Source organism: Carassius carassius, chromosome 15 (genome assembly GCF_963082965.1).
Source record: "Carassius carassius chromosome 15, fCarCar2.1, whole genome shotgun sequence".
Lineage (NCBI taxonomy): Eukaryota > Metazoa > Chordata > Actinopteri > Cypriniformes > Cyprinidae > Carassius > Carassius carassius.
In genome coordinates this window covers 20643988-20666176 of record NC_081769.1, presented here as the reverse complement: position 1 = coordinate 20666176, position 22189 = coordinate 20643988, and the positions used below count along the sequence as shown (strand labels likewise).

Genomic DNA, 22189 nt, shown 5'->3' with positions numbered 1-22189 from the left:
AGAATCAAAATCAGATAAAAGTGAGTTCATGTTTCTATACCCTACAAGGTCTCCATTTCAGACACAAATGCAGCCTAAGGTGAAACCCAACTACAAAAATGTAATAAAGGCCTGGGAAAAAAACCTCTAAAAGCTATTGATCGCTCTGCTCTCTGCAAACCAACATGCCAAAAGGGCGAAAATGACTAGTTTGTTTTTATATTCCACCACAAATTGCAGAAATGAAATGAAAGGCATGTGCTGGGTAAAAATTTTTTGGGGTTTGTGACCACATGTATGTGTGAGCTATCAAACCACGAGTGGAACGCTATTTCCCAACTACTAACACTAAATCTGAAAAAATAGAATAAAACAGAAATAGATCCCACATACTATTCCATCACATATCCATTAGCGCTTACTAGGGGAGAAAAGTCAGCTTTGGATTGTAGGGTTACAATGTTTAAATTTTCAAAGTGTTGTAACTTAAAAGTAGTAGTACTTACTTGTCAAGTTTGATGCGAGCAAGCAGAGGCTCTAGCCAGCCAGTGGTGCATTCACAGTGGGCGTCCAGGAAGGTTATCACCTGACCTGTGGAGATAGACGCCCCCTTCAAACGAGCACGAATCAGACCCGAGCGCTGCTCCATCCGTACCACCCTGACAGGAACCTCCAGCTTCCGCACATACTGCTCCAACTGCCTCTTCAAGAAGTCTACATGCACACAAAGGTAACAAACAATTATACACTTGCTTCACATATAGAGATCGCATAGATCAAAATCATATCTTCGCTCAATATCCATCATAGGATAAACCTCTCTAGATGCAAAGAAAAACCACAATGCATATTTTAGCCAAGGCACATTCTGAAAAGCTGGGTGGAGCATATGAACATTTATTACTGTTTTGCTTATTACCTCTGGCCAACTGCATGATCATTTATTCAATAGTCTATCAATGCCTCCAACCAGCTGATGGTTTATTTTGCCGTTAAAATTTTATTTTTTATGTGGCTGCCAACAACAATTTTTTTCACACCGTGGAGCTCAAGTGAGGCTTTTGAAATATAATGAGTATTACCCAAAAAGGTGTGTAAGAGGGCATGTTCTTTGTCTTGCCGATGTACAGGAAACCTTTCTTTAATAATTTTGATCAAGTACTGCTCTACATCAACATCTGCTGTGGGCGGTTTGGTTCACGCTGCCAATGACTCCAACGCTTTAACACAGATCATGTGTTACAACATCTTCAGCTACAGCAGCCATCGTTAAATAGGGATCTAAAGTGACTGCCGTGGGATACCAACGCTGTCTGTTTTGATCAAATAAGCCAGTTCAAAGCCACTGAATGGCCTGACAAGATTATTCAAACTGTGCTCGGGAACAGACTGAAGGACAGACTGAAACTGTGAAACAATAAAGAAGAAGACCTGTGATAAGTCAACATTCATTTACAGTTAAATTTATGGTTAAGATGGAACATGTATTTTCACTGGTTCTTAACCTTTTCGACTCAAAGGCCTTCTGTTGTCCAACACAATAATCAAATCTGCTGAGTAGAATGATAGAAATTTCATGTTAGTTTTAGAGATTATTTTAACAAAAGCACCAAATAAAATCTGTAAACTGGTCCAAATCTGTCCAAAGAAATCTATGTATGGCAAACACACATCCACAGATCCAATCACAAGCCTTTAAGAGACCTGACAGGAGCACACGTCTGTGCAATACAGTGCTCTCTCATGCTTTATTCGAGGTGTGATATGTGGAACAGAACAGAACGCTCTGAACTACAAAGACAGCAGGAGCAGCAGGGATTTCTCATGGCAGCGACCCCCCTAAAATTCTCCAGAAACAGAAACCGTTTCCCATTCAGCCGAGAAAGAAAACGTTTATTTTCTGTTTCCATGTCATTACCTGGTGATCCGTCTCTTTAACTGCTTCACACATGCAGACAACCTGACAACATCTAAGTTCCATCCTGCAATATTTCCCACTTTAAGGTGCAAATATGTCACATTATGTAAATTAAATGCATTGCAAACTACATTACATGTTGTATCAAACAAGTCAAATGGATGCTCCACTCAAATGAACACTCATCGCTCTCTGCATCCACGTGAGTAAATCTATGCACACGTAAATCAATATCCTGCCTTGTTCCTCTAGTCGTTTAAGTGGAAATAAAGAGGAGAAAGAGAGAGTGGGTGGAAAGAGAGAGAAGGAGAATGAGAGAGGACATCATTAGAGGACAAAATTGAGCGGCAAGAAGATGAGAGGAAGAATTTGGGTCTTTATCTCTCCACAGGAGAAACAGATTAGCACAGATGAGGGAGGAGGGGGGCTGGCAGCTATTCTTATGCAGGACATGACCTGCGCAGTCAATCTATTACCGACCCAACTGGTGCATGTGTGCGTGTGCCTGACAGAGTGAGAAAAGAAGACATCCGTGTGTCTTTTTTGCATCTGTCAAAATGTTGCAGTGGTTAGACAGGAGTGTGTGTTTGTGTGTGTGTGTGCACACCACAGGCTTCAATGAAGCTTCAAAGCACTCTTGGATGAACACTCTGGCAAAGTCTCTGCAGTCTCTCACCTACAGACTAAATTCTGATGTGGCTACAGTTACTCCAGCGGCGCTTTTTCTGTCATGGCGGGACATATATAGGTTTTATACTGAGGTAATAATGCTTTTAATCCCCTACCTCTGATCTTAAAGGCACAGTTCATCCAAAAATCTGTCATTATTTATTCTTTGTCCTGTCGCCTCAAACCTGTTTGGATTTCTTTCTTTTGTGAAACACAAAATAATAGTGCAGCAATATATTATGGAGTCAATTTCAAACCGCACTGCTTTCTGTTGGTAAACACTACAAATTTGACTTGAAGCTGATGCTAAATCAAAATTTCAGACTGAACAGGATACAACTGAAATTGCTTGATTCTGACCATGAACAATTTGATGAACAATGATAAATGGGACTTCTTGAGGTCCAGAAACTATTTATCCCACTGACTTTCCCCTTGGTTGGACCAAAACAGTTGAACAGTTCTTCAAAAATATCTTTGGTTTGGAATGACATCAGGGTGAGTAAATAATGCTAGACTTTTTTGTATTTTTTATTAAGCTGTTTTCCTTGTGAGGATGTTTGTGTGGTTCCCACAGATTAGGTGATTTCGAGTTTTATCTTCATTGTATGGACATTTGGTCCACACAGTGTAGGCAAAACTTGACCCGCACACACTAGCACACTAAACATACACATACAGTACTAGGGTTGTGTCGTTAGACGATAGTATCGTGTATCGACGAAGGTCAGAGATATCGACATAAGCAGATTTCTCTGTCGATAATCAAGATGATATTAGGCTAATTTTCCTATTAATGTATTAGATTATAATAACTATTTTAATTTTTTTCTATTAGGCGGCTCATTATAATTTGGCTATCAAACTGCCCAGCTATTTCACTTCAGCACCGCATTTCACACTCACACACACACACACCATGCACGAGGCGCAGGAGGATTAGAGCCTGTAGTCGCTGAAGTTGTCCGCTTTGACTCGGATATCTCGTTAAATCCATGAAATGAAAGAGATAGAAAATGAGGAGTTGGTGTCCCACACATTTAATGGCTGGTACACGGCAACGTGCTCTTCTCAAACATGAGAGATTAATTCTTTCTTGGCGTTACAAATAAAGTAAAGGCAAAATAATAACAAGGCGGCAGAGTGAACTTATCATCCATAGTGGTTCTCACGTAGTCCTCTTAAAGATTGATCACTTATAACGCACACTGTGTGGTGATGACGTAGAAGGACTACGTGAGAACCACCATGGATGATAAGTTCGCTCTGCCGCCTTGTTATTATTTTCATGCACATCGCACTATAATGTGATGCATGCAAAATACATAGTTTTGGCCGTTAGAAAGTCTCCATCCACAAATAGACATACATCGTATGCAGATATAAGGTATTTCATTGCACTTTAACAAGTAATCTGAACGGCCTATATATGTGCAATATATTAAACGAGCCCTCACTAACTGAGTTTAATGCCACAGTTATGTTAGGATGCATCTCATTCTTGTTTCTGTGACGGTGCGTCAGACTCGTCATGAGGCGCGCGGTCCAGAGCGATGTATGACTGATGCATCAGATTCAATTCTACTTTACTCCAAATATATGAACTTACCTGTTTTGAATACTTTATATTTATAAGCCCAATATTAGTGTTAAACTGTTGGAATTAAATCTACTATTGATTTTCACCGATGACTGATTTTGCAGAACATTTAGACTGATCACTTCCGTGCGTAGATGTGGCAAATTTGTCACAGGACGCGCGATATGACAGTTGCGTCCAACTATATATATTTATTTTTATATTTAACATTAGTTTATCAGTATGTTTTTAAGTATTTTTTTCAAGAACAAAGAGTCTCTCTCTTGCTCCACCCATGCATGATAATATGGTGTATCGTCAATCTCACGGGCTGACGATATGACGATTTGAAAAAATGACCATATCGCCCAACACTAACACATACCCTACTGAGAATACCAACACTCATACAGCACACTGGTAGGGCTGGGCGATTTTTCCAGAATGTTTGCTAGATTTTTTACGATTTTTAACTAGTCAACTTGAAGATGTAACTACAACCTGATTCAAGTAAAAAGTTTCTTTATTAACCGTCTAGTTAAAGAAAATTCTATTCCAAGTGCAGCACACATGAAGTTGTCGACATGGTGTAAATGTAAATGAATGTAAATGTAAAGAAATCACTTGTTAAATATCTTTGCAGAAAAGATGCAAACACTACAGCTACATATTGAACAAACTTGTCTTATGCATATTATTAGTTTAGAAATAATACAAGAAAAAAAAAAACCCCTGAAAAGTCAAGGTAATTCAAATTCAAAATGACTGAAGTTTTATAGTTATTAACTAAAAAAGTTATTTAAAAACAGCAGCTTTCAGCCTGTCACCATGATGCAAACATAAAATATCAGACATACAGCAGAAGTTCTTTACATGTTTTTTATTCGATCGCGCTGTTTTTCCATTGTTTTTTCTGTGTAAACATGGATTTGTTGTGACTGTTGTGCTCGCATCTCTTGCAACATCTTATGCATGAAACGGCTTTCTAAAGACATGGCACTCAAGTTAAAAGAAGTTCATTTCCATCTTCTTGCATGTTTTACCAATTCCACTGCCCGTGTCGCATTTTTGTCAAAAGTGCTGTGTGAGTGACGCCTAGTGCTAAATGTATTGTCCTTCATAGAGTGCGTCACGTGTGCCGACATATGGTTGTATCATTCTTTTCTCTTTACTGTTATCACCAGCATATTGTTAAAGTGTCTAATTCTAACATTTTGTAATATTTTTTATTCAAAATCACGATTCCTCGATTTCTAAAAAATTTAATCGTGGCAAAAGAATACATTTTAAATAATCCATTAAATCGGGAAAGCCTTACAGCACAGTAACAAAATCACATTGTCAAAACCACACTGCTGCGTAGACAAGAACCAATAGTAGTGTACTCAACTTCCTGTAGTCAACAACACAGATGCAATATGAACTCGCTTACAAAAATAGTACAAGAAATAATACAAGGCAGACACGCACCTATGAAATCTATAATGAGGAAAAGATAGATCTAGCAGTTACATTCACTATTTACCTTCCATTACAATAGCTAATAACAGAGGATATACGAAATACAAAGAGAAACCTTGAGAGAAAAAGAATCAATAGATTAGGGAAAAAACACACAAAGGGTGATAAAGTTTTTTCTCTAGTGTGTCCTTCAGATAAATAGTGCTCCTCTGAAACTGTAAGGTCAGCGTTTCCAATGAATGAAGGTTTGAAGTGAGCAGATATTCACTGATATAAAACAGAACAAGTCAGTTTTATGAACATGTTAAATAAGCTATTCATATTATAATAGACTAGAGCAGGGATTCCCAAAGATTTTTGTCAGCTAAACCCCTTAGACCTAAATATTTTTTTAAAGTCTCCCAGAGGTTTTACATTTTATTTCACATTTAATATTTTGTCATTATTTCATTACTAAGCTTTTCATCAACTTGCAAACCCCTTGCAGTTCTGGATTCGTGCACTCTTGACAAATTTAGCTGCAGTACTAAAAGAGACAACGTGGGTTCAAATCTGTCTTGCAACACTGACAATCTTGTTTCATCCTCCTCTTTTCATCCTATTTAAACAGTAACAGCAAGTGTCCTAACAGAGTTTGATGTATGCGGTCGTTTTAGTTTTTGCATGTGTGTTTGCGTCATCACATCATAGTGCTGTCAGCCATTTCGTTGGCTGCTGTTTTTGTTTGTGAGTGAATTTTCACCTTGGAGCTGTACGCCCCAAGCCGGGTCACATGGAGCACTCGTGCAGGGCTTTCAGCAGCCATTCCAATGACGCCGGAGGGCAACAGAGTCACGTAGAGGTCAGAGCACTCCAAGAGACCAATGCCAGTGAAACACCCACCGGACACATTTCTACAGTCAGCTGAAACACTCCTGACCTCTCGTGACACTCAGATTCAGTAGCGTAAAACTTGGTGGCTCCCTCAACACAGCCTACAAGAATTTGAGTGAAGTGTCCCTTTAAAAGATCAAATTTGTCTACACTGCAGCAATATTATGTAAATCTAAAGATATATTTTCACGTTTTAAGATTATATAATTCAATAATCACCTACTTATCAACAGGGTCATTAAAAAATTAATGAAACATGAGTAGTTATTTTGAAAAATGTCACATACTGTACAGTGAAGGTCCAATATTGCTTTCGTCCTCACTGACTTTAACTCGATGCATTCTTTAAAATACCTTCTTTTGTGGTTCACAGAAGAAAGGAAGTAATTCAGATTTAAAACAACACGAGGTTGAGTACTTTTTGGGTGAACTTTAGCCTTTTCACAACTGTTTTGTTTTGGATGCCCCTCCAGAAATTGTATACAATAATTATATTAATTCAGTTTGTGTATTCTTAAAAACATGCTTTGCTAAAAACAATTAGATTTAGGATAAACAAATTAATTGTACCATGTAATCATGTAGACAGATTAATTTGCAATTTATTGTCTGTTTCTTTTTTTACCTTCTTACCTCATCCCCAAGCCCTCTGTAAGTGTTTAAAAATGTGAACCCGATACATCCCAAAGCTTCACTGTTGCTTCATGGCATTCTACCACTAAATATGAAACAATGCTGGATGTCAGCATTATCACTCACTGTGTTTGTTTCAATATATTATGATAAAAGTTCAGTGTTTTTGGTCGTATCACTGCCTCGACACTCAGCACTCACATCAATACGAGGGGAGAGGCTTCGGCAGTGCAGTGATGGAGAAAATGATTCAGGACTAAGGAAAAAAACGCCTGTAGAATCAAGCATAGGTCTGTCAACATCTGGATTGAATAATTACACTAATAAGTACAACACCAGCTAAATCAGATTTCCCAGGATTCACTGCAGAGCAGGAGAAATGCATACGATAATTTGATTTATAATTTAAAATGAGTCATTTTGACATTTTAATGAGTTTTAGAGTAAGGTGTTAGACTCAATAGACTAATGTATATATCATTTAAACGTTAATCAAATTAAACCACAGCGAATGAGATGCGTAGTATATAAGAGAGCTAGAAAAATAAAAAAATCTTTGTTATCACAATTATTTATTAATTGTTAACTCTCGACAGGTTCTAAAAGCTCTGGCCAATACAAGCAAGGCAATAAATCTTCAGATTCATATTGTGGCCAAAAACTGATAAATCGCAGATAATAAATTCTATTTTGTATAATATAACATAAAAGTCTAAAAAACTTAAAAAAACATACAAATTTAAATACTAAACTATAATGTACAGTATAAGTGAGCATTAGATTATATCAAAGGTAACATAAATGTAAAAACAAAGAAGAAGAGCATGTACAATTTAATTTCCAATATCAGCCAATATGTATCCAAAATCAATTGAAAAAAAAGAAAGAAAAGAAAACCTTATTTTGGCTGATAATCAATATGGGATATGTATAGTGGGTCTCTATGCTAAAAATACTGGTGGTTTTCACAGGACCCCCACTTTTATCATGACTGTACTGTATATGTGAGAGTGTGTGTGGGCTAATGATAATATAATTCCAGGTATGTATTCATTACACCTACTAATCCACTTATCCCATAATCTAGCCAAATTACAGGTTAGTGCATCAGATAACGACAAAGACACTAGAGCTGCAAACCCACACAACAGCAGACACACAATAGAGCTAGCCAGAGACGTCAGGCTGAACACACACACACACTCTCTATCTGTATAAATCTGTCTTAACAAACACGCTCGATTTCCAGTGCGTAAATCACATTTTATCATTGACGTTAATACGCAACAAGGTCACCGGCCATCTTTTTCCTCCTGTGTTCTGTTCCCTTTCACTGCACACAAAATACACACAGTGAAAGCAGAGCTGACATGATACAGGCATTTCCAAAGAGTGGAAACAAAACCATGTCATTACTTCTGGAGTGCTGCAGTACAATGTCCTGATCTCAATTTAGAGATCCATGTGAGAGCATTAATTTGTGTATGCAAGAGATTTCTGTGCTATCATTCTTCCTCTTAGCATTTAGCACCACATACATCTGTCAAAATGACGGGTATGTTACTGATCTAACTAGACAATTCATCCAAGATTCATAATCAAAATGTCATAACTTGATCTTCCAGTAGTCTGCTTAAACCAAGCCCCTTTCTTCAGTATCTCATTCAGATCTGCCTCCATCCAACAGGTTGTTACATGAGTAACATGAGTAATGTTACATGAGTAAATGATGACAGAATTTTGGGGTGAACTGTCACTTTAACAAACAAGAAAACGCTTTATCAAACACACACATACTTAGGCACGTTTGTTTTCCTTAAATGATGGGAACTAACCATAAAATAAAGGGATAGTTTGCACAAAAATGTCAATTACCCCATGATTTTTGAAAAATATCCATATTTAAAACTTTATAAAGCGCAATCTCTAGTTTCCACTAAATGTTGTAGGCACATACACAAGAGAGTGGCATTCCAGAAGATGACTCTTTAAGACATGTTTTCATAGTTGTTAAACTTATGACCCTTGGATCTCCACAATGTAGGAGATTTCAGGTTTTATTATCCTTGTGGAAACATCTGGTCTCCAAAACATTGGCAAAATCTAGTGTGCGCAAACTCACCTCTCTCACTGGCGTCATCCACCAGCACGATTTCCTCCAGCAGGGGTCTCGGTGACCTGTCGATGACGCTCTGGACCGTTCGGAGCAGAGTGGTCCATGCTTCATTATGGAACACAATCACCACACTGGTGCGTGGGAGATCGTCTGGATACACCTTCGTTTTACACCTGCAAAATATAAAACTTGGTAATGAGAACGGACAAAACTTGCAGACAATCGAGTTCAAGATATTGAAAGAAGCTAAATTCTCCTCAACTCCCTTCCCTCCTGAGCACAGAAATGAACAGACTGCACAGGGTCTGGAGAGTTCTGTTTGAGATGAGTTGAGATTAGCATTTATCAGAAACACACAGGCCGTTATGGAGAAACGGTGAGTGGAGAGCCGCTGGAGAGACTGTGAATACATCTCATTTAGTGTGAGGAGCTCTAAAAACAGATGACACTGGAATAAATGATGACAGAGAGTATGAATGAATGCTTGTAACTTTGGCAGGTTTGGTCACACCTTACGGTAAGGTGTAATATTCAGTGTAAAATGAGTTAACAATCAGCATTAACCAGCAGAAACAATTAAGAGATTTATTATTACTGTTATTAGCACTTTCATCTAGTCTGTATCTTTAGCTCAAGCTTCTTAAAGGCACAGTTCATCTAAAAATATCTGTGTAAAAACAATAGAAGTTTAGAGAAATGCTGACGCTTTCATACAATGAAAATAAATGGGCCATATGATGTCAGTGATGGCTATGTGATTGGTTCTTCTGTATTATAAACTATCATGACACATCAAATTTGAATATGAGCATTTTTAAGTTTCACAAATAAAAAAGATGACATAGTCAGTTAATGATTTAGGACTTCAAATTTCAGTTGGTTTTGGGGTATATGGAGCCCCTAAAGGGACATGGTGATAGAAAAAAATACGAGAGGGGAGAAAATAATAATATGTTTTTGTATATTAGCATAAAATGCATATTAGCATTCCCGCCTCATTTCTTATTGTATATTAGTATAAAAGCATAGACCGGTTTTACATTCACCCACAAAAGTTTTGCATTTCCCCATGAAACTGCATTTGTGCTTCAAGAAACTTTGCATCCTCTCATAAAAAATTTGCGTTTGCATGAAAAACCTCTGAGTTCCTACCAGGAAACGTTGTATTCGCTCACAAAAATTTCAGGCAAAGTTTTTCTGGGGAACAAAAAATATATCATTTTTTTATCATCACTATGTCCCTTTAAGAGGACCATAGAACTATTACTTTAAGTTCTGTTAAATTAAGGTTACTTAATTTGCCAATTTTGGTAATTTCCTTGTACAAATAAAATTTCTACAGTAATGTTTATTGTTACTTTTATTTTACATCAATTCTCATTGTAGCCAGTTATTCTGGAAATGAGAATGTTCTGGCAATAAGAACGTTCTTTAACACACAATGAATTTATTTGAAGAGGGAGAAAGTGAGATTCCAATCTTTCTCGGATTCCAGAATATGGTCTAAAAATTCCAATAAATGTTTCCATAAACATTCCATTCCTCAACTTCCTCGTTGGTCTAAATATCAACCAGTCATCCAGAGCATAGGCTCTGATTGGTCGTTTAAGGGTCTGTGGGCAGGTTCAGAGAATGTGTTGATTGTTTGTCGATTATGTAACTGCAGGTCACTGTGCCAGTCTATGCTGTTGTAGGAAGAGGAAAGCCAGTGTTTGTTGTATCTGGAGAGCTAAAGTGGGACACACACTTCCACTTCCTGCCCCATTTCCTGTTTGCCCTAGCACAGCTGGGGGATTTTGGCCTGTGATCACCCACATTCAGCAGTAAACATTCCTACAATGATCCAAATGATTAATAACTTACACGAAAAACAACAACACTAAAACATTTAAAGAGAGACAAAAGAGAAAAAACACCTTCCAACCTACTTGCCATCACACACAGAATTAATTAAATGAAGGTGATGGGTTGTAACCCATCATGTCCCATCACTGCGGTAACACAAACCCTCTTGGCCCCATCTTTCTTAAACTCATCATCTGGAAACACACAGGCTGATCTTTTTAGATTCATTAACCTGATGTTGAATCTCAGGACCCCAGACAATGGTTTAATTTGCAGCCGAGGCATCTCATTGGTCAGCCCTTCCACCTGCTTGATTAAAATGGAGTACAGATTTAGCTCTCATTCCTTGGTGTCCGTTCTCCTAGATTTTCTGTCTCTCTATAAAAATCCATTTTGTAAAGCAGGGAGATCATGCATCCCTTCCCTCCATTCAGCACAGACACCACCATTAAAGTGTGAGTGAGTTGAGTGGGTGAGGTAGCATATGTCTGGACATGAATTATATTTGCGCATGTGTGTGTGTGTGTGTGTCTAAGAGCAAAGGCTAAATCAGCCTAAAATAGCTGCGACAACGTGGAAATGAATGGCTGATCAAAAGATGGAAGGAATCAAAGATGAAACACACACATGCTCAATCACATTTCTCAGGCCCTGGGAATAATTGGATATATTTGGTGCAATCAGAGAGAGACCAAAACAGCCGTAGGTCTGTAGAACTCTTCCATTACTCTCTCTCTCTCTCTCTCACACACACACACACACACACACACATACGCATAATATTATACAGGATTTTTTTTAACACACTCCCCAGGCCAAATCTTGCTTAACTTCAGCACAGAGAAAGAGAGAGAGAAAGAGAGATGCAGTGGAAGAAGAATGTGAGCTGTAGTTATTCAGTCATTTACAGGACATCCTTCTTGATTGAGTTAGTCCAATGATGCAGCTCACTGTGATTTTACACACATTTTACACTGTGTGTGTGTGTGTGTTTGGGAGGAGTAATTGAGGACAGCCTTTCTTTTTTACTTTTGCTCTCCCTCTAAATCAGAGATAACAGCCAGAGGACACAGAGGATCGGTTAGTCATCAGTTCTCAAAGTCACCGTAATCTCAAACACACACATTATAAATCCAAATCTCTCTGACCAGTGCTTTCACCATATCAAAGAACAGAATCAAAACAGAAAATGAAAATACAAAAACAACCAGCTGGTGCCAAGGCTGGCTTCATAGTCCAAAACACAGACTACAAATGGCAACTGTGGACTGAAGGCCACATTTGACTAATTTTAAAGTTTTTATTTGGTCAAACCTTTGTGTACATGTGTAAAGCAGTTGAAATAAACTTTCAACTGGTTGTCAAGCCACTCTTATACCCACTCAGACATCTCCTTTCTGTTAACATTGAAATAAATGTATACAGGTATGGATATAAATGTATTTAAATATATGTTGTTCTTTTTAACTTTTTATTTACCAAAGAATCCCGGAAAAAATTAATACACAAATAATTTTCGAATAAAAATTTGAGCAGTTTTCAACATTGATAATAATATTAATACATTTTACTTTAGCATCAAATCAGCATATTACAGAAGCATGATTTCTGAAGGATGATGTGACACTGAAATGTTCGATTAATGATGTTGAAAATTCAGCTTTTGAAATATTAAATTACTAAAATAAAAAAGAAAGCTATTTAAAAATTTAAATAATATTTTACAATATAGTAGTTTTTACTGGATGGATTAAATACAGCCTACAGTGAGCATAAGAGTCTTCTTTCAAAATATAATTTTCTTTTTCCAACAACAAACTTTTGAATGATTTAGTCTATGAATTATTTTTAAATAATTGATATTGATTACAATGTGGAAACACTGCCTCTTCTCACATCCCCTCATTGACTCCAAAACTTTAGTATCTTAGTGAAAATCATTTAAACACTAATCATTTAAAAATATATATATACATTAATTTATTTATTCAATCTGTGGAATTATTTTCTCATGTTTTTTGTAGACATGCCTCTCTCAACTCCTCAGAAACTCTTTTTTTTCTTCTCGGAAAAACAATGCCAATAAAAGCTTCCCAAATCTAAGAGAAAGTAAAAAAGACATATAAACACAAAAGACTGTCAAACTGTAAAGGAAATATTGTGTTACCTTACCACAGTACAGTTCTCAGCATCAAACACACACACACACACACACACACACAGTTCCCTCCCAGACAGCAGGAATGTAGTGAAGGAGAAAAGGTCAGTATTGTTCCCAGCTGTGAGCTGTTCTCTCTACACGACACACAACTGTAAAAACAGCGTGTGTTTTGGTGTGGTTGTGTGAATCCAAGCTGACTGCGAGTTTACAGTCTTGACCATATGCTTTTAATGGTTCTGCACAACTTGCTAATTACAAAAATACAAGCCAAAAACGTTTTGCTCGCCACACTGTGGAGGCAAACCAAAACCAAGAATGAAAAAGGCAAAAGGAGAAATCAAGCAATGCATCATTTAGCTGACGAATCGCCCAGTGATTATGTTAATGAAATCGTTAAACAGTACGCCGAACATCCAATCAGGCCATCAAGCACACCTTTGAACAGCTAATCATGTTATGAAGGTCAAAACAACAACAAATCTTGTAAAGGGGATCATATTCTACAGCAGAGATGTTCAATTAATGATCAAAAAGGTCCAGCCTTCCCAACGAAGGTCCTCAAACAGTTATTAAGTTCCTTGTGGACAACAGTAGAACTTTGCAAAAGTAAAAGTACTTGTCAAAATGTGGCCAAAAAACGGCGTCTGAGAATATTTCTACAAAATCATATTAAAATATTTCATCAGTTCATGCAAAGTGGATATAAATATTAAGTTAGGATCAGTTGTTTAATCAGATGTCTATTGTTTTCGAATCCCCTTGCTGCATTCTCATTTTCAGTGGCGTTCTAACAAAAGTATCAATCTCTCATTGCCATTTCTGCGCTACTGTTGTTTATCTGACTGAAGCTCTTTTAAATCAGCAACAGGGTGCTTTACGTCTTCAGCGGGGAGAGAAATAATGCGAATGTAGCGGAAAGAGTTAAAAATAGAGCTAAAAATATTAGAAGAGACAGCAGCCTTCATTACCACAAACAACACTGAGCACTTGTGATGTGTACAACACTGAAAAGAAAAATGATACTATGATAAAATGATACATTTTTTTTTAAGGTAAGTGGTTGCAAACAATTTATTTTAGCTACATTTAATTAAAAATATATATAAATGTTGAAAGTTAGTCAACTAAATTTATTTAAATGTAGCTAAAATAAATTGATTGCAACCACTTACGTTAAATTTGTTTTAGTAAATTCAGTGAATCATTTTTTTTTTCAGTGAGCTCTGTCATTTTGACATATTGTTTAATGTCACTTATGTTTTAATTAACTGTTGTCTCGCGCAACTTGAACCAGACCAGATCAAACTGGTCTAATATTTAGTTTCATTCAAGTCTTTATTCACACTGTGAATTTGCTTTTTATTTTTATTGATATATTTTCCATTTTCCTTTTAGTTGAAGTTTTAGTGGTGTCTGTCATTTTTATTTATTTTTTATTTTTATATAGTTATTCTATTTCAGTCATAGTTTACTTATTAATAGTTTTAGTTGTCCTCATTAGTACATCAAGTCAAACTAAATGAAAATAAGAAATGTTGCCTTGGCATCTAACTGAAATAAAATAAGTTTGCTTTTTTCAGTTGATATGGAATGAATATATGTTTTCAATTCAGTTTTAGTTAGCTACAATAAACTTTATAATTTTACAAAAATTGTTTGTTTTTATTTGCTGAACTGTTTTTAAACCCTGGTTTAAATTAGGTAACACCTTATTTTAAGGTGTCCTTGTTACACGTTACGTTTACTTACTATTGTAACAACAATAATTATGCATAATTGCATGCAAGTAACCCTAACCCAAACCCTAATCTTAACTCTAACCATATATTTGTTACCGTTTACGCTGCCGGAAGGAACACGGAGCCGAAGATACACGAAATAAGGTTTTTATTAAATCCAACACATGGAGCACAGAGGTAGACACACGTAAGTTGGTAGTCACTGGTTAGTAAGTAGTAAGTAGACCCGATAACACTGAACTCAAAGGACACGGTTTAAATACATGGGATGATGGGGAAACACAGGTGGATGGAATCACTAAATCAACAGGGACATGGAACACATGGGGAATAGAATGAACACACCTGGGAACTAATCAAACTAAACACGGAAGACAGAAACTGGGTCACAGGGGCAAAGACACACTAAAAAAGTCCAGATATGTAACAATATTAAGTACATGTAGGTAATTAATATTACCCAGTACCTAAATGTATTATATTTTTTCCATATACAAAAAGTGTAACCAAATTATATCCACTCATCACATCAGATGTTTTCCATGTCTGATTTCAGAATGCCACAGTTTCACTGACAAAATGTGAAAAAGCACAAACACGAAACTCATTTATTGCATTCAATTACTCATTTTCAGTTTCCTGTTTTGCCAAGGTTTCAAGGATCATCTAGATGACACAGTATTGGCACAGTTCATGCAGGGGTGTGTTTGGGAAGAAACAGGCACCAATACATGAAGATGCTTGCCCACACACACACACACACACACACACACACTTACTTTCCCCTTTGGCAGATACATTTTCAGTAGCTTTCATCTCCACTTTCCTTTTTTTCTTGACTAGTTATTCCACTTCCTTCCTTCTGTAAAGATTGAGATATCTTACATCTTTGATATCAGATCTCTCTCTCTAGCTCTCACTCGTCCTCCTTTGATATGTAATTTAGAGAAACAGATTAATGTATTCCATTTTACTCCATTCAGAGCAGCAAACCAGTAATTTAGTACACATCACACACAGCACTTAGGCGATAAGAGTGTGTTTGTGTGTGTGTGTGTGTGTGCAAGACAAGGAAAAGAGCAGGAGGTCAGGGAAAACAGAGAGGTAACTGGGAAAAGGTTTATCTGCTGATGCACAGTAAAGCATAATATGACGTGTTTGAAGAGCGTTGCTAAGATACTGTCAAATCAGTCCAATCAGAATCTGATCCTCGAACCAGACGAAAAACGATCCTTAAAGCTGAAGTGCTTCAGTTTTCCTTCCCCAGCTTATATATGCAGAGACAACAAGAATAAATCACCAATCTCGCTTGTGAATCATTTTATCAGAATACACAGCTAATTTTCAATGTCTGGCAATGTAGAAAGATGCTTTTTTTAAGGTTCAGATTACTTTTTCTGGGAAGTCTGCTTCATATTTTGATAGAAATTATGTATTCAGTAGACTATACTTATGACAAGCTGATTTTGAGTACATGGATTTTCTATACACACTCAGTGGACCCCAGAACAGCCCAGACCCTTCATGACATGGATTTCACAAGATGCCGGGAACCTTCTTGGTGCATGTTGACATGATCGCATCAAGCAGATTTACTGCAGATTTATCAGTTTGTGTGTGAGGAGAATGAACGAGGGGGAGAGAGAGAGAGAGAGATGAGATGATGGATCCTTCTTCTTCCCATACATGTTTTTGAGCTGTGGAGTCAACAAAACACATCAGACCATGTGCTCTCAGCAAATATGAGGTCATATTTGCAGAGAAAATCAGAGGCAGACTCTCACGGGCTCACTTACTCACTCTTTTCCAGCTGCAGCATACACACCCCACACTGCGCATCCCCAATCGCTTAAATTCTGTCACATCAACATGGAAAACCATGGGCAAACTGTTATTTGACCCGTTTGCATGGTGGAATCAAACACAAATGGAATAAAATGATATGGTTAAAAAATAATATTATTTAAAAAAAAATAAAAAAATAATAGGGTTAAAAAACAATCTGCATTTTTTTTTTTGTAAGATGTTGTAAAACTGTGTAAAACCATTTTAGTGAAAATGTAAACAGTAGATTGGTAACATGTTTATTCATTTTAAATCCTAATGTTTCTTTTTATATTTTTCAAAACCTTTGATTTCGATCTCTTAAAATGAACGCTGTTCATCTGACCTATTTATTCTTCAAAGATTAATCAGGCTAATCAGCATATTAGAATAAGAATCATTTCTGAAGGATCATGTGACACTGAAGACTAGAGAAATGGATGCTTAATATTCAGCTTGCCATCACAGGAACAAATTACATTTTAACATCTAACTTTAAATACACTCTAAAATACACACTGTTATTAAATACTTTCTGTCAGGAAGAGAAACTACAGACACCGCCAAGCCCACACACACACACACACACACACAAACACACAAAGAGAGAGTCACAGTTTGACGATGCATCTGAAAATATCAGATAGTTTAAAACAAATACTGGAATGCAAACTGGAATTTCGAGCCAAATCATGCGGCCCTACAAATTTGCACAACAAACATGGTGTTTATTACATATATCTATTGTTTTAAATACTGCATTATAAATCACAAATCGCAAAAAATATTGCCAAGCCAACAGAACCAACCATATTCTGTGGTTAAAAAACTGAGGTATGAATTGAAACATTGGCTAACTGTATTGTTGCACCAAAATCTCTCTCTCTCTCTCTCTCTCTCTATATATATATATATATACATACACACACAGTACTGTATACACACACACAGATGGAAAGAGATGGTACTACATAATTACAAAACTCATTAAACAACAATTATCCTGGCATTTTATCAGACCTGCAGTTCCCTCCAGTGACCCAGTGATTTATCACCCTGCCAGGCAATGCCAGGATGCATATGCAAACGATTTAGTTCATTAAACACACTTGACGTAATGCTTGACGTGCAGCTGTATGCGAGTGTGTGAATATTGCGTCCGCCTCACAGACGTGCTTCTGCTTTACTTGGCTCCGAGACCTCGGGTGACATTACTGTCATGGTGGAATAGTTTCCATGGTCGCGCCTTGAAAGAGAGAACATCCAGGGACTTATTAAAACCGTAAATATTTAAAGCAAGGCCTTTTGAAAGCGTGTGTCCATTGCAGAAGAACAAACTCCACAGAGGGGGAACTGTTTGGAGCGATATCAAACAGAACAAAAGAAGCGTCACAAATACACACGGACACAAACGTCTTTTTCTTTGCTTTCTCAAGGACGAATGTGACATTTTCTCTTTTCTCTGTCGCACCTCAGTGAACTTACTACTGCAGAGTGTAACAGAAATAGAAGATATATTACGTAGTGTGAAAATACACACACACCCACAACCACAATCCACACACAGTAATCTGACCTCTACAACACAAATAATAGCAGTTAATATGTATTATTCCTTTACAGGATAAAAGGTGTTTAAATAACACTTAGGGTGGATGATTGCGACATATCAAACAATTCATCACACACTACGTAATTTACAGTCCAGTGTCTTATGTAAATGGAACTATGAGTTTGGACACGTTTTTGCGAAAAAGCCTGGAAGAACATGTAAATTTTACTGAAATGTTCTGTAATACTTTTTTAATTTCAGTGATCTTGTTGCACATATTACTATAATTAATTATATATTGTACACTACCATTCAAAGGTTATGGGTCAGTACGATTTTTTTTATGTTTCTGAAAGTCTCTTATGCTCACCAAGGCTCCATTAATTTGATCAAAAATGCAAAAAATATAGTACAATTTTAACATATAATTAATTACAATTAAAAATTACACTTTTTGTTTTAATAGATTTAAAAAGTAGTTTATATTTAGTTAACTTTTTCATAGAAAGTTATTTGAAATATAAATATTTTGTAACATTATAAATGGAGTTATCTCTCTCTTTTGATCCATTTATTGCATCCTTGTTGAATAAAAAAAAAAATACATATTTTATGTAATATAGAATCATACTGACCCCAAACTTTTGAACACGTTAGCACAATTATGTGTATTTAATCACATTTGGATGGGCAGAAATTCTTATCACATAAGTCTGCAAAACAACAAACAATACAAACTCTGGTGTTTTACAAAAAAAAAAGAAAGAAAGAAAAAAGGACAAACTGTTGTAAAAAATAATGTTGCTTATGTGTCGAACAGATGGTCACTTCCTGTTTGAGTGTTGTCAGAATGATATACCTGACTGCCTAAATGTGTTTCTTAATTACTTTTTGATCTAAAAGCGTTTTATTGAAAATAGTTTTTAGACTAATATACTGTAAGTTATGTCAGCCTATGCATGTATTTCTCAACAAAACTAAAATATAAACACACACACACACACACTCATAGAGATAGATAGATAGATTGTGCTACAATGTGAAAAACAGAACGAATAGGTGTGTCCAAACATTTGACTGCTAGTGTACGTTAGTACAGTGTGACCAAACGCTGTTTAATCTTCACATTTACAAAACCAAAGAAGGAAAACAGCTAAAAAGAGAGCAGACCACATCCTGCTTTAAGAAGAAGAGTTCAGCTCTTTCATTCTGACTCATATTTCAACCAGTTTCCCCTCAACTCTTCAGTTTAACAAGTTTGTGCATTTACAAAGTGGCGTGACATTCAGCCAAGTATGGTGACCCATACTCAGAATTTGTGCTCTGCATTTAACCCATCCGAAATGCACACACACAGAGCAGTGAACACACACACACACACTGTGAGCACACACCCGGAGCAGTGGGCAGCCATTTATGCTGCGGCGCCCGGGGAGCAGTTGGGGGTTCGATGCCTTGCTCAAGGGCACCTAAGTCGTGGTATTGAAGGTGGAGAGAGAACTGTACATGCACTCCCCCCACCCACAATTCCTGCCGGCCCGGGACTCGAACTCACGACCTTTCGATTGGGAGTCCGACTCTCTAACCATTAGGCCACGACTTCCCCCATACATATGTAGTAACATATGTTCTCAGTTATGAGTTAGATCGCATTCTTGTGTAGGTGATAGTTGTGAGTCTGACGATGTGTGTATGTGTGTGTGTGTGTGTGTGAAGTTAGGTCATGACTGTTATTCTGTAATTGACACACTCTTATCTTTTAATTGAAAATGTTGATTCTATTGGTTTGCTTCAAACATAGTTAAGAAAAAAGACCTCTTCGGTAATTAATATGAGGGGCAGAAAATAAACACATTTCACAGATCAATGTTTACATTTCACAAAAGCACGCACACATGTCACGATAGGACTGTCAGTTACTCTAAAGTCAAACAGCCAAACACCAAACCTCACAGTTCATAACATAACCTCCATTCCAAAATGTTCAATTGGACAGTTACAGGCATATAGCAATAAGTCCCAAGAAGCCATGGTTTACCGTAAATTTACAGTATAACACCCCCTTAGCTGTTATATATTCATTGTAAACCATGGCTTCGCAGAGCTTATTGCTTTTATAAAACAGTTATTCCATATACGTAGTAAGGTTTCACCGAATAACAGAGCAAATAATGTTTAATGATATAAATAAAAAATATGTGTAATTTACAACTGCTTCGAACACAACTCAACCAATCAGAATCAAGTACCAGAACTATCTGTTTTATTTAAAAAATAAACTCAGACACTCACCCCTCGAGACGCACATCCGGTAAAGATCGGTTGAGTGCAATCATCTCGCTGGCCATCAGGTTAAACTGGTTAATCTTGAACATCTCCTTCATCCTCTCCTGTTGGTCTTTAGCGATGACCACTGGTTTTCCCATCTCCCCTGGGCCGTCATGAGGCCTTTGAACCACAGCTGGAACACAAACACACATGGAGTCAAGATTGTTCCCTTGCCTTTTGATTGAGTACATATGGGCGTTTCTCCAACTATGGCCACTTTGGGCTCTTTGGACGTTTAGAAAATAAACCCATCATGCTCTCACTAGTTTATTTAATCTGTCCAAAAGTGGATACACACATCTGAATTCTGTTACATTTGGCATTTTTAAATGAAAAAACAACACCACAGTAGCATTTCCATCACATCTCAAATGATGTATTCTGTGATGAGAATGAATTCTTTCTAAGGCTAATTTACACAACTAACATTTTATGCAACACAAATGTGTGAAATACCATAAAAACCTTTATATACAGTGCCTTGCGAAAGTATTCATACCCCTTCATTTTTTTCACATTTTGTTATGTTTCTACCTTATGTTAAACTGCTTTAAATGACTTTTTTCCCCACATCAATCTGAACTCCATACACCATAATGGTAAAGCAAAAAAAAAAGTTTTTTAACATCTTTGCAAATTTATTAAAAATAAAAATTAAAAATGATTCATGAGACCATTTGCTTATAGAAGTTACCACACTTCAAGTGAAGTTAACATGTTGCAAATACAATTGAATGGGCATTATGTGGAAAGGCACACATGCCTTAATATAAGGTCTAACAGCTGATAATGCATATCAGAGCAAAACTCAACCCTTGAGGTCAAAAGAACTGCCTGTACAGCTCAGAAACAGGTTGGTGTCAAGCCACACATCGGCGGAAGAGTTTCGGAAAAAAGTCTGCTTCACTGAAGGGTCACAGAAGCATGTAGTCTCTGTTACCCTTAATGGAAGAAGTCTGAAACAACCAGGACTCTTCCTAGAACTGGCCTTCTGGCCAAACTGAGCAACTGATGGAGAAGGGCTTTGGTTATGGTTAGTGTGGTGACCAAGAACCTGGTGGTCACTCTAGTTGAACTCCATGATCATATTTGGAGATAGGAGAAATCTACAGAAGGACGAAATCTCTGCAACACTCCACCAATCTGGGCTTTATGGCGGTGTGGCAAGACTCAATCCTCTCTTTCGTTAAGACACATGAAAACACACTTGGAATTTACAAAAACGTACCCACAGACTCTGAGAAACAAGATTATCTGGTCTGATGAATCTCAATTCTAAGCATCATTTTTGAAGGAAACCAGCTCTGCTCATCACCTGCAAAGTAGCATCCCATAAGTAAAGTGTGCTGGTAGTAGTCTCATGCTGTGGGGCTGTTTTTCAGCAACAGGGACTGAGGTACTCGTCAGGGTAGAAGGAACACTCAGTGCAGCAAAATATAGAGATAGCCTTAATGAAAACCCAGTCCAGAGCATTCAGAAGCTCAGACTGAGAAGAAGGTTCATCTTCCAACA

General features: G+C 37.0%; 1 protein-coding gene across 1 annotated transcript in view; it reads right to left on the bottom strand.

Annotated features, from left to right (window-relative positions):
- Positions 1-22189, bottom strand: part of LOC132158489 (polypeptide N-acetylgalactosaminyltransferase 1) — a 91913-nt gene that overhangs the window by 13698 nt on the left and 56026 nt on the right. Inside the window, exons 4-6 of the mRNA XM_059567922.1 lie at positions 20642-20810; positions 9235-9401; positions 486-693 (exon numbers count right to left, since the gene is read on the bottom strand). Of these exons, the coding sequence (XP_059423905.1) occupies positions 486-693; positions 9235-9401; positions 20642-20810 (544 nt within the window). The remainder of the gene's footprint in view (positions 1-485; positions 694-9234; positions 9402-20641; positions 20811-22189) is intronic.